This window comes from Rana temporaria, chromosome 6 (genome assembly GCF_905171775.1).
Source record: "Rana temporaria chromosome 6, aRanTem1.1, whole genome shotgun sequence".
NCBI lineage: Eukaryota > Metazoa > Chordata > Amphibia > Anura > Ranidae > Rana > Rana temporaria.
In genome coordinates, this window is record NC_053494.1 from 94,292,012 (window position 1) to 94,309,289 (window position 17,278).

General features: G+C 43.9%; 1 protein-coding gene across 1 annotated transcript in view; it reads left to right on the top strand.

The window, feature by feature from the left end:
- The first annotated feature begins 9,238 nt into the window (after window positions 1-9,238).
- Window positions 9,239-17,278, top strand: part of ENPP7 (ectonucleotide pyrophosphatase/phosphodiesterase 7) — a 140,413-nt gene continuing 132,373 nt past the window's right edge. Inside the window, exon 1 of the mRNA XM_040358470.1 lies at window positions 9,239-9,648. Coding sequence (XP_040214404.1) covers window positions 9,396-9,648 — 253 coding nt within the window. The 5' untranslated portion in view covers window positions 9,239-9,395. The remainder of the gene's footprint in view (window positions 9,649-17,278) is intronic.

Genomic DNA, 17,278 nt, shown 5'->3' on the forward strand with positions numbered 1-17,278 from the left:
TTGCCAGGTTGACCATAAAATGAATATTATGAATGTGGACGCATGATGCAGTCGTCGTAGTCGTCGTTCATTCGGTGACTTTCAATAATCCAAGACCATATTAATGAGAAATGGCATCATGCCTAGTTTGCATGTGCAAAGGGGAGTTGAAGCACTGTATCTGATCAAAAATCGTAAATTTATGAATTGTGGGCGAATGAACGACGACTCCTATGACCAATTAGTCGACACAAATATGAAAGTTGTGACATTTTTGGGGCTTAAAAAAAAGGTGTATTCAATTCTGGAATAGATGGAAATGTGTTTCAGCTTATTTTAGAAGAAACGTAAATACCTTGAGATTCACAAAAAGGAGCGTTTGCTACTCCTTTTTTTATTGAACATGTGTACTCAGTAGCACAATTGTTTGTCACAATCACAACCTATGTTGGGTCACACACAGGGGTGAGCAGATCCAGGGGAGACTTGTTTAGCTTACATATCTAAAATTAAAAATTGGGTTAACAGATTTGACATTACTTTGTGAATGGATTAAATACTGGTCTATTTTCTTGATAATTGTTTAAAAATCAACAATAGTGACCTTTTGTTTATCATTTATAAATTTTTGGGTGTCATTTCATGCCGCTCGTAATGGTTGAACCTCATGTTTTCCCTTTCTTCAATCTTGTAGGGCACAATGAAGCAGAAAGGCAGGAGGCACAAGCCAATCAAGCCACACCCCCGAGGGATGTAGAGGAAGAGGAACCTGCCTCAACATCCGGTAAAGTAACATCTACCACATTTTCTGTGAATATAGATATAGGCATACAATCTTTTAACACATGTTTTGGTTCCACATTTCAGGAGGAAATCGGGCTGGTCAGGGACTGGACACGTATAGTGCCCAGCTCCTCATCGGCGAGGTTCTCACCTGCAGGGCCCAAGTCGAGGACATACGTCTGGCCTGCCGTGAAATACGCCACAAAGCAAAGACGCTGGAACGGCAGCTTAAAAAATTTATTAATGTTTTGGGGAGGGTTTAATTGTTTGTGTATTTCCTTTTTTCCTTGAATTTGAAAAAAAAAAAAAAAAAAAATAACTAAATTATATTTTGTACTAATCAAAAAAGACCAAAAAAAAAATAAAACAATTATATTTTGTACTAATCAAAAAAGACCAAAAAAAAAAAAAAAAAAATTATATTTTGTACTAATCAAAAAAGACCAAAAAAAAAATAAAAAAATTATATTTTGTACTAATCAAAAAAGACCAAAAAAAAAATAAAAAGATTATATTTTGTACTAATCAAAAAAGACCAAAAAAAAAATAAAAAAATTATTTGTTGTACTAATCAAAACTAAAAAAGTAACAAATAAATAACATTTTGGACTCCAAACAATTTGTGTGTAGTTATTGGTATCAATGCAGACTCATTCAATTACTCAGGCATATTTGTAGAGTTATTAAGATTTAACACTCATGGGAATTTATGACATCCCAAACACATGGCTGGATGAGAACCTAGGAAAAAGAAACATTACCCCCCAAAACTTACAAATAACTAAAATCAAACAAATAAACACTGTTTCATCAAACAAAAAGTAAATTTAATTATTTAGTCAAGATCAGGCATTGCAATGGCCCCCCTCCCCATAAAATAGTCCACATAGGATTGACGCACTGCACGTGCGGTTTGGGGGGCCAAGCCTCTATGGCTAGCCTGATGTCCCGGCTCCGGAGCCACAAGATCAGCCTCATCAGGCAATACCGTCAGGTAAGTTTGAGAATTTCGTTTCAAAAAATTGTGCAAAATGCAACAAGATAGGATGATGTAATTCCACTTGTATTCCGCCAGGTTTATTGCTGTTAAAAACAATCTGAATCGGCTGGCCATGATTCCAAAGGCATTCTCTACCACACGTCTTGCTCTGGCCAGCCGATAATTAAAAACCCTCCTCTCATGGGTGAGGGTGCGTACGGGAAATGGCCTCATGAGGTGGGGACCCAAACTAAAAGCCTCATCTGCTACAAACACGAAGGGCAGACCCTCTTCGTTCTCCTCCGCAGGTGGCAATCCTAGGTCCTCCAACCGAAGCCGTTGGGCGAACTCCGTCTCCGCAAACACACCGCCGTCCGACATCCGGCCATTTTTCCCAACATCCACGTACAAGAACTCGTAATTTGCAGAGACCACCGCCATCAAAACAACGCTGTGGAACCCCTTGTAATTGAAGAAATGGGATCCACTATGGGGTGGGGGCACAATGCGGATGTGCTTGCCATCAATGGCTCCTCCGCAGTTCGGAAAGTTCCAACGCTGGGAGAAGTCCGCTGCCACAGTCTGCCATTCCTGTGGCGTGGTGGGGAACTGGATAGAAAGAAAATAAAAAATACATTAAAACAAAGATTTTGAACAGAATATAGCTAAAATTACAAGGGATCCCACCAACAATTCCACAAAAAATGTTAGTATTAAAAAATAACATGTGAACACTTAAGCATATTAATCACCCCCCTCTGATGTTGAAAAAATATATTTAGGGGGAGTGGGGCTCAAGATGAGTTTCTCACATGAGAAACAACCCCCCAAAAAAAATCTAACTAAGAAAAATAATTATTAGTATGTAGTTCAAAAATCTAGGGGGGGGGGGGGGGGTTTGGACAATGGAGGCCACAAATAAACGGGGATATAGGGACACACAAAATGCAGCACTACAATGGAGGCCACAAATAAACGGGGATATAGGGACTATGCTAGGTGGGTTTGGCCACAACATAGAATGATGGACAGGTTGGCTAAATTAAATAAACATGTAGGGCTTTACTAATTGTGTAGAACAGCATACATAGAGACAAAGTGAGCATTCTGAGCATATTAGAAATTTTTTTTTTTTTTTTTTTTTTTGGGACATAGTTTGACCATTGAAAGAACACCACTTACCTTAACATAGTCCTCCTGAAGAACCTGAATGATGGCCGAACAGGTCTCAGGGATTATGAGGCCCAGAGCCTGGGGGGAGATGCCCGTCGAGAACTTCAAGTCCTGCAGACTTCTCCCTGTTGCAAGGTAGCGCAACGTAGCAACTAGCCTCTGCTCAGCAGTGATGGCTTCCCGCATAACGGTGTCCTGCCTGGTGATATATGGCGACACCAAAGCCAAAAGCTGCTGAAATACGGGGTCAGACATCCTAAGAAAATTCCTGAAATCATCAGGGTTATTTTCTCGGATCTCCCGCAGCAGAGGCATATGAGAGAACTGGTCCCTGCGTAGCAACCAGTTCTTGGTCCACAACCTCCTCCTCACCCTGTTCATGGACCGTCGCTGGGATGCAGCACACATCCTAACAACAAGCACAGCACGATCTCGGCGACGAGTTCGTACCCGCAACATGGCTAGAAAACGGTCGTCAAATCAGATCAGACTAAAAATTACGCCCTGAAGTAAAGAATGGCCTTTGAAGAACGACCTGCTAAACAGCACCGTGCACACAAAACGTAATGCCTAAACAAATACGTCCTTAGTACAAGCACTGTATCACAGATCCGACAACAAATAGACAAACTGTACGACAGAAAACGAAATTTAAAGCACAGTCACTGAAAATCACGAATCGTATCTCACCAAACTTTTACTAACACGCAGCAACACGATATCAGCAAAAGAGGCCGTCTTCCGCATGGAAACGACCCTTTATAGTGACGTCGTGCGTGATTGACGGAACTGCGCTGTGCTAGAGCGTTGTGAAAATGCGATGGTGTGTATGCTACGTCGTTGTTCAAATTGAAGTTTGAAAAATGACGTTTTTTTAAAGCACATAAAGCGTCGCATTTTTCCATCGCAGAAAGCGATGGTGTGTACGCGGCATAAGGAGTTAAGGTCTGTCAAATTTCTCCGTGACCACTCATGGAATGTAGAGCCGTCAGAGTGCTCAAGGGGAAATCTGTGGTCCCCCAGATATGAGGATAGAAGGGGGATCAATGAAGAGAGATTAAAGGGTACATTGATCTTATCCCACAGCTGCAACAAGTGGGAAACAATTACATTCTTTTTCGAAATGTTAATACGTTTTTTGGAATTGGACCATATCAGATTTTTTAATAGAGTTGGGGAAAGGGCTGAGGATTCAAATCTTAACCATGGGATGGATCTATTTGAGGCATGCCACTGAGCAATATGTGTAAGTCTAGCCGACAAAAAGTAAAACCAGAGGTTTGGGGATCCCAGGCCACCATTGATTTGTGCTTCATGCATAAGTGTGTTGCTACACCTTGGTTTCTTACTCAACCAGATGAATTTATTCAGTTCTCTTTGTAGAATATCTATACGGGTGTTTGGTACGTTGATGGGGAGAGCTCTAAGATAAAAGAGGAGTTTGGGGAGAATTGTCATCTTGACTGCACATATCCTTCCCAGGAAGGATATATGGTAGGAGGACCAGGTCTTAATTAGTGTTTTTATATGTGAGAAGAGGGGGAGATAATTTGCATTATATAGCGATTTATGGGAGGGGGTGACTTTAACACCCAGATATGTAAGTGAGGTGAGGGACCATGTAAAGTTGAAATTCTTCTGTAGAATGGTAAGTTGATCTGAGGGAAAGTTAATTGGTAGGGCCGAGCACTTTTTAATGTTAATAGATAGACCAGAGAGTTTGTGGAAGGAATCTAATTCCGTCAAAAGGTTAGGTAATGAGGTCAAGGGATCGGTGATAAAGAGAAGGGCGTCATCAGCATATAGATTTATTTTGAACTGGTCGGTACCTTTACTATATCCCCTTATTATGTCATTTTGTCTAATTGCTTGGGCCAGGGGTTCTATTGCTAGAGCGAATAGAAGAGGGGAAAGGGGGCATCCTTGTCTAGTGCCCCTGCTAAGGGGGAAAAATTCAGAGTTATGACCTGGAATTCTGATTCTGGTTTGGGGGGCGTTATATAAGGCGTTAAAACCGTGAATACATTTGTCAGATATCCCAAACCTGGGAAGAAGATGATTTAGATATGTCCAATTGACGCTGTCAAAGGCCTTGTGTATATCTAGGCTCAATAGACAGACTGGGCGAGAGAAGAGATTGGCATCTTGTATTATGTTTGCTGCAAGTCTAATATTGTCCGTTAATTGTCTGCCCGGGATAAAACCTGATTGATCCTCTTTAATGAGGGAAGTGATGACCGAGGCTAGTCTATTAGCTAGAAGTTTCCCGAACAGTTTGAGATCGTTATTTAGTACAGATATGGGGCGAAAATTTTGGGGTAGGGAATGGTCTTTTTGTGGTTTGGGAATCAAAGAGAGGTTGGCTAATAGCATGTCATCTGGAAATTGACCACCCGACAAAACGTGATTAAACAATCTGGTGAGGCTGGGGACAAGGAGGGTGGCAAATTTTTTATAATATGTGGTCGAAAAACCGTCGGGGCCTGGGGCGGTTGTAGTTTTCAGAGATTTTATAATATCCACTATTTCTAAGTCAGAGCATGGCTCATTTAGTATAGCTATTTGTTCTTCTGTGAGAGTGGGAAGGCGGATTTTTCCTAGCCAGTTCAGTGAGTTAGGTGAGGAGTGCGATTGAGGGCCTGATAAAAGGTCTTTGTAGAAGGATGTAAAGATCTTCATAACCTCCTGGGGATGGGTGACTAGGTTGCCTTTAGAGTTTCTCAATTTGTATAGGTGTGGGGGTTTAGAGTCTGCGTTTAATTTTCTGGCGAACATTGTGGAAGCCGAGTTTCCATGCAGTAAAAATTTTGATTTTGAAAATCTCAGTGTCCTCAGATAGTAACGTGTCTAGGGCTAGACGTTTTGTCTGAATACGGTTAGTAAGATCTGGGGTAGCAGATTGACTAAGTTTGTTATAGAGGTCATGAAGTTCTCTGGTGTGACATTGATAATGTCTGTCAGTTTGGCTTTTTTTTTAGCCGCTGCAATGCTAATAAATTGACCCCTTAAAACAGCCTTATGAGCAGCCCAGATTGCTGTAGGGGGTGAATCTTCTGGCTTGTTATCCTTGAAATATTCCTCTATTTGTGTATAGATCGTTTGAAATGTGGATGGGTCTGACAGCAGGGAGTCATTTAGCCTCCAGCTAAATGTCGTGGGGGGTAATCCAATATGTGTAGTTTCGAAGACCACCATGTCATGGTCAGACCATGGGCATGGATGGATTGTGGCTGAGGGGGAGTTAGCTAGCAAGATGGGAGTGCAGAATACGTAGTCCAGCCTTGCGTAACAATCATGGGGATGGGAATAGTGTGTATATTCTTTAATGCCAGTATTATGGGCTCTCCAGGCATCGATTAATTGAAACTTGTTTAGAGAGCGGTTGATGGATTTAGTGAAGGCCTTGGAGGAGGGGACGATTCTACTCCTGTCTAGTGCCGGGTGAGCTGCCAGATTAAAATCACCACCAATAATCATATGTGGGGAGATATATTGATCAAGAACCTCAAAAAACTTGTTAAAGAATAATGTTTGTGAATCATTGGGGGCGTATACTGAGGCTATTGTGAGGGAGCGTCTGTTTATGTTGCCTTTCAGGATAATGAAGCGGCTGTCCGCATCTTTGTAGACATTGGATATTTCAAATACGATTGTGTTACGAACCATAATGGCAACGCCACTGGATTTGTTAGCAAAGGTGGTATAGTGAATCTGATTAAAAGATTTATCAAAGTACTGGGGGTGATTTGTGGAGGAGAAGTGTGTTTCTTGTAATAAGATGATATCCGCACCTAATCTCTTATAATGTTTGAAGGCTTTCTTGCGTTTATTTGGGGAATTAAATCCCTGCACATGTGCGAGAAGATTCTAAGGCCCATTGTGATGAGTGGGAAAGTAGCTAGGAGTGGTATGTGAGATGAAATGCGGGTAATCAGGCGAAATCATGAGGGAGTTGGACATAACTATGTATTTGTATGGACTGCAAATATTCTCTGCTGTATAGAAAAGGGGATGTATAAACCATAATCTATTGTAAGCAATTAGAAAGTTCACTCTGCAAGCAATATATCATGTCTGTCATCAACATATAAAACAGGTACAGTAAAATAGTTCTTCCATTTTGAATATCAAAAATACTAACAAAACATAGAGAAAAAAAATGGGGCTTAGGGAAAAAAGGTCCCTTAGCCAAAATAGTAATACCAGAGGACAATACTGTCCTAAATCTACCATAGGAGATCTCCGCCGCATTCCAAAATTGGGATGAGCAGGATCACTCAAGGGTAGAAAGGGGGCAAACCAGCGCCAGCACGAGCGCCAGGCTCTTTAACTAGTTGAACTATAATATCTCAAGGTGCATAGTGAGAGATACATAACACATGAACAGTATAATACCCAGACAAACTAATATAATTGGGGGTAACTATAATTGGAACCATTTAAGTTTCAACCCGGAGAAATGGGAGCAGAATTACCCCTGTACTGGGAGGAATAAAAGGAAAAAAAAAAAAAAAGTTAGGGGGGGGAGGGGAGTGGAAGAGAAGGACTAACTGTCACCGATACTTTAAATAATAAACAAACCAGTAAAGTATAGAGTGATTCGACTCAGTTGACGGGTAGTGTCATTGAACTCACGTTGTAGTCCGGTAGTTGATCACTTTATATTGGATCTATTCAAAAGGAGTTAAAAGTACCTGAGAAAGAGGGTAGAAAAGGGGAGGGAGATAAAAAAAAAAAAAAAAAGAGTCCTAGTCCCCAATATGGAGGGGGAGGAGAAAAAAAAAAGAAAAAAGAAAGAAAACCAAAGCAAGTGGGTGAATGATAACCATTTCTTCTGGTAATCCCTCAGTACGGAGTCTTCCATGGTGAAATTCTGAATTAAGATATTCAGCTTGATCGTGTAGGAGTCACTTTGCTATGATGTTTTCATCCCAGTGGGGGTATTCCCACCATGGGCAGCATTGGGACGAAGGGACGGTTCCATCCATCTTGATTCCGTTGGGAGCGCCTGGATGAGGGCGTGGACCACCCAGGAGAGGATCTTGGGGTAGAAGGGTAGCGCCTGGGTGGCGAATGCTCCAGTAAGCCCAATTTGGCAAGAAGCTCTTTGCCTTCAATTATGTTATAGACTACATGTGTGTTGCCATTGTGTATAATGGAGAGCTTAAATGGAAAACCCCATCGATACTTTATTCTCGCCGCCTGGAGAACGCTGGTAACTTCCTTCATTCTGCGCCTTCTGTCTAGTGTCGCAGGGGATATATCAGGGGATATTTGTAGTCTGACTCCATCAAGTTCAATATTATGTGCGTTTCTGGAGGCTCTCATTATTTCTTCCTTAACAATAAAGTCTCTCATGCACATAATGACATCACGCGGAGGCTTGTCAGGGGCAGGTTTAGTTTTTAAGGCTCTGTGAAGTCTGTCGCACGTAAAGGCAGACAGAGGTTTGTCAGGGACAAGGTTGTGAAACAATGTAGTGATGGCTTGCTTTAGGTCTGTGATGGATTCTGGGATGCCACGGACTCTAACATTATTTCTCCTGTTTCTGTTGTCCAAATCTTCAATGTGGGCTTGCATGAAAGAAGATTCTCATAGTCTTTTCTGAGATCATTATGAGCCAGCGCCAATTCTTCATGCTTAGTTTCCAGTACATCTGTGGGACCCCCTATGCTGGCTATCTCCTGAGAGAGCACACTGGTTGATTTATGTAATTCTGACTCCAGCTTGCCCACCAGTTTCTCATATATGGCAGACAGACTGGCATCTAGGTCTGATTTAGTGAGATGTGGAGAGTACTCACTGTTATCTGGTGGCAGAACTGGAGTCTGCTTGGAGCTGCTGGAGGCCGCGTGTGTGCCGGCGCCATCTTGGGACATCTTCTTAGGGCTTATGGAGCGCTCCAAGCCCAGGAGATAATTCGTGAGCGAGGGGATTGAGCGGCCGTTTCGCCCTTTTTTTTTGGCTGGCATGCACCGGGGAGTTCCGCGGGGGTGCTGGAAGTATTTTCGGGTACGATATATGTTCGGATGGCCATGGGAATCTAGCCTGGCAGAGCTGGTCTGACGGAGCTCAGCTCAGAAGCGTCCTGTCTCCATCGCGCCGCGCATGCGCCCCTGTATATCTTTTTATATGAGCTTGATTTTATTATAATTTTGTATGCTATGAGGAAGGCCCACGGTCGAAATGTGTTAGCATTTCAGATGTAGCACTGCTTCTTGTGCTCCAATAAAAGTTTTACAAGAAGAAGCATTCGTGTCGCCGGCATTTTTTGTTATTTTTTAATGGGATATAACAGCCTGTGCACTGACATACAGCTCATTATCCTTCACTATGCGGTAGAGCTAGGGTGAGTTGTGTTGCTAAGATTTAACTATCTTAAGTGAGCTTTGGCCTGATAAGCAACTGATAAGTCACGGACATACACATTTTTCAGTTACAGCAGATCTTAGCTATAACTGCGCACCATCTATATACCACCATGAAATATAATTATTTTGTTGTTCTTTTTTTATTTCTTTTCACAATTATCTTTTGCAAGCCAATTTTTAGAAATGGAAAGGAAACACACAACAAGCTTCTTGTCATATCCTTTGATGGATTTCGTTGGAATTATGACCAAGATGTTGACACTCCACTACTGGATTACCTGGCTGAAATAGGTGTGAAAGCAAAACACATGACCCCACCATTTGTAACAATGACATCTCCATCTCATTTTACTACAATCACTGGTAAGTAAAAAATCCTCGACATGATTACTATTAAACACAATTATAAAAAGTATTTGTGTGTAGGCAGGTGGCTGGGAACAGTGTGTTGTGTCTAAAGAGCACATTTGCTCCATCTGGCCAGCGGTGTTGAGGAGTGATGCTGTGATTCTATGATCACTAAGGGCTGATTCACACAATGTGCAATGAAAAACATATTACTGCATTATAAAATGTCTGTCACCACAAGGACACACAGGAAATAATTGTTTAATGTGTGTCCCATTCACACTGTAATACAGCCTAGGGCAGGATGGGAAGGGCAGCACAGCGCATTGGGCTGCTTTACACCACCATGATAAAATAAAGTTTGTACAACAAAAAGAAGGGGAGCCGTGTAATGCGCTAAATCACACACCACACACTGCCCCCTACCACAGCCGGCAACGGACTTATGTTTTCTACTATGGGCTCCAAATGTAATCTAGAATGAAAATTTATGGAAGCCTGCGTCATATATTGACACAGAATTGTCACAAACTTTGGGCAGCCATCTTAGACACAGGAGGGCTAAATAAAGCTTGTACTGCATTTCAAATGTGCCAATTGTTGGGAAGTAGAAAGGGCAAGGACAGGAACCCAATTTTAAAAGAGTGCTAAAATATCGCCCGACTTCCAATATAGCACTGCTCATCGCTCAGGTGCGTATAACCACAAGGTAATTAGCAGCAAAGAATAAATAAATAAATAAAATGGGAATGCAGCTGCTGCTAAAATATATGACAAAGTATGTAACACAGTAAAAGATAAAACAAAATAAAACTGTAAAAGTCCCAAGTGTTCTATATAAAACTGTAGCAGTGCTACTTTTAAACCAGCGTTTAAAATTCTTCTATGTATATGGTAAATTCATAGGTATATGATGATAGTGCAGATGGTTTATACACAGATTAGTCCTTCAATAAGTGCTCCTTTCACCAAGGGGGGTGTTCACCACGTGGGGGGATAATTACTCCCCTGTTGGGGATGCACTCACCACAAGATTAAATAAAAAGGGCCTGGATTCAATATCTGTATATGTCCCGGATGATGCACTCTCCACCAGCAGGAATGTTAGGTTCAAACCGTATGCATATAATGGAAAAAAACTCATATAGCGTAATACAGTTTAAAATATTTATTAAGCCCAAAAAAACATCCCCTTTGTATATTGTGCGTACCACAATTGCAAAGTTATCAAGCATAAAACATGATCGGTACTGTGCCTGTCAGCGTCTCCCTGTGAGCCTGTGAAGATGCAGTGGTCTGCTGAAAATCTCCTGTTCCTGCTCCTGGGGGCTGTACAGCGTTACTGGTCGTAGATTAAGCGTCACGCGGCATCGTACAGAAGCCCTCTGGCAGACATGTACGGTGAAAACGGTCCGACGGACCGGTTTCATCGTACATGTTTGCCCGTGTGTACCGGGCCTTAAAGAAACACCTGGCTTACTTCACTTATTTTTCTTGTCTACTGCCCCATGGTTACATCCTCCTATACATGGAACAAAGACTGTTTCCAGTACAATTGTTTTCCATGTCGGGAGCCCAGTGTTGTGGTCTTTTCTTTAGGGCTTTTGGTGCTGAAAATAAGGCAAATACCAATGTTTTCTAAAGTGTCGAAGAGCAACAAACTGTGCCTAACCCTAAGCCCTCCCAACGCTTAAACCACCCTTGGAAAAAAAGATGGCTGAGGCCAAAAGACCACTTTGTCATGGTGAAGAATCAAGAGCTCCCCAAAGAGTTGTGAAGCTCCAATTAGAGGGCAAGGCACAAGTTGACCTATTTACATTGTAGGACAATATTTTACGGTGAGCATATAGGCAGGTAACCCATTGTGTATTGGTTAGCATATAGCTGACCAGGTCAGAGGGAAGGAGTTAATATTTTCTGTGGGCTTTGCTGGGGTCCAGCTTTCGTAACGTATTCTATAAAAGTGAAGAGGTCAGGATCTTTAAGGGACTCCGTGGACTTGGAGAAATGCATAAGGAACCTAAGCAAAAACTTGCTGGGACCTATGGTCCACTTTGGAAGACCAATTAGCCAGAAGAACCCTGGAACATGGACTTCTTTGCTAGAGCATTGCCAAGCATGGAATTTCCTCTAATGCCGCATACACACAATTGGAAATTCCGACTGAATTTTTGTCTCAAACTTGTGTTGCATACACATGGTCAAACAAAATTCCAACCGCCAAGAACGCGGTGATGTACAACACTACGACAAGATACTCTGCAGCATACAACATATCACAATGAGTCTGCTCATTGCAGTGTTCTTTATAAATGCCATCATACAGTGCAATGTTGAATATGAAGATGGCGGGTGTAATATATGGGGATAGGGATGACAGGTGTATAATATGGGGATGGGGATAGGGGATGATGATTATTGGTGTATAATGTGGGGATGATGACAATGGGTGTATTATACCAATGATGATGAGGATGATGATGATGATGACTGTTGTATTATATGGAGATGAGGATAGTGATGACTGGTGTATATTATGGGGATGACGATGACGGATGTATTATATGGAGTCCCCATCAGATTAACCCCTTTACACCAGTGTCCCCATCTGTGTTATCCCTTGTGTAGCGCCCCTTTACTTTCAGAAAGGACACTATGTTAAATTTAGTGGGGAATGAGAGAGTTATGTTGCTCTCATTCTTGATTTTGGTAAATTTGGCTGTCGCAAAATCCTGGATTGTCCTGTGGGTCAGTCTGTGCGTCCAGAGTTACGGTCTCATCTCTGGACGGCAGATGGCGCCATAAGGATCCAGGCAGAGCCGCTTCTTCCCAGCAGCCAATGAGAGGAGTTGGGCCTCGCTGTGCATGCTGGGGAGGGGTATTTCTGTGACGGAGGCCGTTGTTCTGGGTTCTTCGCGGGTTCCTGGTTCAAGGTGCGGCACCCACCTTTAGGGTGTGCGCACATCGCGGGCCCCACCACTATGGCCTACCTGGCCTGGGGTCGCGTGCTACGCGGAGTTCCAGACTCTGGGTCCTCCTGGCCTGGAGCGACTGATGCTGCCAAGGGGCCCCAGTGACTTACTGGGTCCCCACTTCTACTGAGGAGATCCCAGGCTGTATGCCGTTCGGTGGGGGATCAGCTTGAGGAGAACCCGGAGGCAGGTTATCCAAAAGGGCTTGAACGAACCATCGGGGATCTTGTGACCGGAACATTGACAGGTACACTTGCACTGTCAATCGGTGACCCTAACGTAATTTACTGGGAGGATTCGCTCTGCTGTTCAACTTAAATCTTGCACTAGGCCTGTGGCAGAGGTCTCAACATTCACTTAGAGCCAAGTCTGTGGCAGAGACTTGTTCCTCCCAGCAACCTTAAGTGGCGCTCCAGCTTCCAGGCCTGTGGCAGGGGTCTGTCCGGAGGCACTTCACCCACTCTGGCTGGAGTGGCGACGCATTGATACAACTACAGAATAGCAGAATTGCTGTTTTCTATACTGCAGAGTTTCCTTTATTTCATCAACCTTTCCTGTCTACCTCAAGTTGATGTGTTGGTCGTGTTGAACCAAGAAATAAAGCATTCAGAAAACTTCATCTGCAGACTGGACATTAAATTACTGCTCTATTACTGCTCTACTCACTACCTTCACCCCTAGACATCACATAGAGGTAACTTACAACACCGATCCCAAATCAATCAGCGGCTCCTGAGGGGGTAGCGCTACACTTACATCAAGTGTCCCCATCAAAGTCCCCTCTTACATCAGGGTCCCCATCAGAGTCTCCCTTACATCAGTGTCCCACTTTACATCAGGGTCCCCTTTACATCAAGTTCCCCCATCATAGGTCCCCCTTACATCAGAATCCTCATCAGTGCCACATTTTATATCAGGGTCCCCATCTGAGTGTCCCCTTTACATCAGGATCCAGGGAGAGTAACTTTGCACACGTGAAAACTGGTCCAGGAGGATTCAGGAGAGCACGTTCTATTGCTTCCAACTGTGCAGTAAGGGAATGGAGTTCCCTGGGACCAGCAGTGCTGGTCATGGTGGTAATTATGCACTTTTTTTCTCTCTGTGGCAGTCTCCTAATCAGCCGGCTTATGGCTTTGCTTTTCCATGTGTGCACCTGCTTGCCATTTACCTTTATGCTCCTAGAACACCTGATGGTGCTCCCTGCATATTGGGGCTCTGTATGTGGTCAGGCTGTGAAAAAGTCCCACACATGTGGTATCGCCATACTCAGGAGGAGTAGCAGAATGTATTTTGGGGTGTAATTTTTGCTATGTACAGGCTATGTGTTGGCAATATCTTATAAATGGACAACTTTGCGTAAAAAAATTGCGTTTTCATTTTTTTTCCACATTTTCCAAAAACGTTTGGAAAAAAATGAATCATTCAAAAGACTCATTATGCCTCATAGATTATACGTTGGGGTGTTAGATTTCCAAAATGGGGTCACTTTGTGGGCATTTCCATTGTCCAGGTGCTCCAGGGCCTTCAAAAGTGAAATAGGTAGTCAACAAGTTAGATGTGTAATTTATGCTCCTAGAACACCTGATGGTGCTCCTTGCATATTGGGTTCACCTTTACAGAAAACTCTGTACGGTGAACTTACACAGGTCCCCCTCCTCGTCCATCCCCTCCCGACCCGCTGTCCTGGAGCTGCCGCAATCTCTAAGCCCCAGTATATCCACGTCAGGAGCCCAGGGCTTACAAAGCCTCTGAGCTGAATGTCCAAAACGTACCTCATCAGGGGTATGTTTTGGCATTTTAATTGGTCAACGCCGTCACATGGGTGGCGCTGAACAATCAGCAACTGCATAGCCCATCCTCTCAGCTATGCAGAAGACGCGAGGATGGAGAGAGGATTTCTAAGCCCCGGGCTCCTGGTGCGGATATACCGGGGCTTTGAACTGGAGATTGTAGCAGTCCAGGTCAGTGGGACCGGGGGGGGGGGCGGAAGAGGAGGGGGACCTGTGTAAGTTCACTTTACAGAATTTTCTGTAAAGGTGAACTTACACTTTAAGTAGCCATGCGACAGACTCAAGCAGAAGGTGAGACTAAAGGGAAATGCTATATACCAGGCTTTGTGAGAAATGTTATATACCAGGCTTTGTGAGAAATCCTATATATCAGGCTTTGTGAAACATGCTATATACCAGGCTTTGTGAGACATGCTATATACCAGGCTTTGTGAGACATGCTATATACCAGGCTTTGTGAGACATGCTATATACCAGGCTTAGTGAGAAATGCTATATGCCAGGCTTTGTGAGAAATGCTATGTAGCACTACCCCCGAAGGAGCTGCTGGATTGTTTTGGGTGGCATGTTACCTCTAATTCTCCGCCGTCTTGGGTACACAATGAGAGCTGAAGAGAAACTGCAATATCCACACTTTAGATGTCTTTTTCTGTGCTTTATTACCGAACGGGTAAAATGATAAAAGTAGTAGTAGTTGAAGAAGTAGAAGGGATAATAAGTAGTAGGTCCAGGTGTACAACTTGGTCTGGAAACAATCCTGCTTCCAGCAATTAACTCTTGTCGCCACTCTAGTCAGAGTGGGTATAGTGCACCTGGATAGGCCTCTCTCACCAGCCTAGCAGCCAGAGAGTCACACGGAACTTTAGCAAAGTCTCTGCCACAGACCTTCCCAAAGATGAAGATATTCTTCTCAACTCAGGATTAAGCACCCGGATCTCTCTTGAATGAACTTTAGTAAATTCAGTACTGACAGGCGATCATCATCCAGCCTTTCAGTAACAGTGCGTCCTTCAATGAAGTTCAGGCCTCCCCTGAGTGTACCAGCCTCGTGCTCGGTGCTATCCAGAACAGGTACTTAATTCGGCAGCTTCCTCCCTCAGGACGGACAGCGCAGGACCACTTTGTTGATGTAGACCCAGTCTGACTACTGGGCCTACCTGGTAAATCACGACTCCGGACCAACGTGGCCCCCAGAGCCAGGAACTCTTGGACACGCACCCCCAGCCAGGAGGGCCACACACAGGGGTGGTGGGACGACTGTCCATTGCAGATGATGACGACCCAGAACTAATGACGTCTGTCCCTTAAATACTCTTCCCCAGCATGCACAGCGAGGCGATCAACCCTTAATGATTGGCCGCTGAGAAAGAATACCCAAAACACCTTAATCTGACTGCTGCCACCCTTGGCCTGGGGTGGAACTGACACCCCAGACAACAATTGTGGTCACCTGCAGTACAGCAATGGCTGGAACAGAGGACCGAATTTTGAAAAAAAATCTGAGCTTTATACCAGAATTTGAACCCCACCTGTCTAGAGCCTCCAGCAAATGAAACACAAGAATTCTGCAATGAGCTGATTCTTTTATTAACAAAATCACAAACATTTGTGAAATAATTCAGTAGAACATAGCAAGCAACCCCACTGGGCCAGAGCAAGAAGACAAAGACTATACAAATATTCTACAATCACCAAGATTTACATCCCGGAAGGAGACACAGCAGCAGTAGTTGAAACAATCATCAATTCCCGGCTTGACTACGCAAACTTCCTCTACCTAGGACTTCCCAAATACCAACATTCATGTCTACAAAAAACCCTGGGAATCAATTACCCCGTCCCTGAGGACCCTCCATTGGCTAGCCGTGAAGGATCGGGTTACATTTTTTTTATATAATCTTTATTTTTCAAAAGAAGTTTTTGCAGAAGAAAAACAGACATACATATAGTCGGCCAACATGGCCCGGCAAATGGAATATAACAATCACGTTGCATGGCAATACTGATCCTGTCTCGGGCATTCAAGTAAAACACTGTGGCAAACAATACCTCTAGGGCATGCCCATATCTGGAAGCGCAGCCGGGGGAATGGTAAGCATCATTTATAGTGCACATTATAAACCTATTCCATCATGGGTCGCCCCACTTGCGCCACCCAGGCACACCCCAGTGGGAGGTAGCACCCTCCACTTAGTCAAAAATGGACAAGACCGGCCTTCGAGAGTTAAACCCTCGTGCAATGTGGGAACAGGGAAAGGGGAACACAGAAATGGATCTTACAGATAAAGGAAGAGGTTGGGGGGGGGGGGGTAGTACCTGGTACGCATGCATCGTAAAAAAGACAAAACAAAAAAGAAATTGACACCGAGATGTCTCCATCATGGCTCTAACAGTCCATTTCAGCTTCAGGACCAACGGGGGTATCCCTCTCTCTAACGCCGGGCCCCCTACCAGAGGAAATCGCCCCCTGGGGGGCCCAGGCCCAGGCAGCTCTTCAGGCCCCACATAATGTATCCACGTCGCCCATATCAGGTAGAACTTATCATAGTTATCTTTGCACTGCGCCATCCACTTCTCAGCCTCCATGATTTTGTTCACCATAGACACCCACTCAGGGCGGGTCGGTATCTGAGGCGTCTTCCAGTGTACTGGAATCAGCCGTCTGGCCGCGTTAAGCAGATGAGGCAGTGCAGACTTGCGATATTGACTAACTGGAACAGTAGGGAAGTGGAGCAGGGACTCCAACGGAGAGTCTGGCAACTCCACACCTAAAATCAGCTTGATCTGAGCATGGACTTCTTGCCAGAAGGGGCGCAGCCTGGGGCACTCCCACCAAATATGTAGGAAAGTGCCCCGTTGGCCACATCCCCGCCAGCACGCATC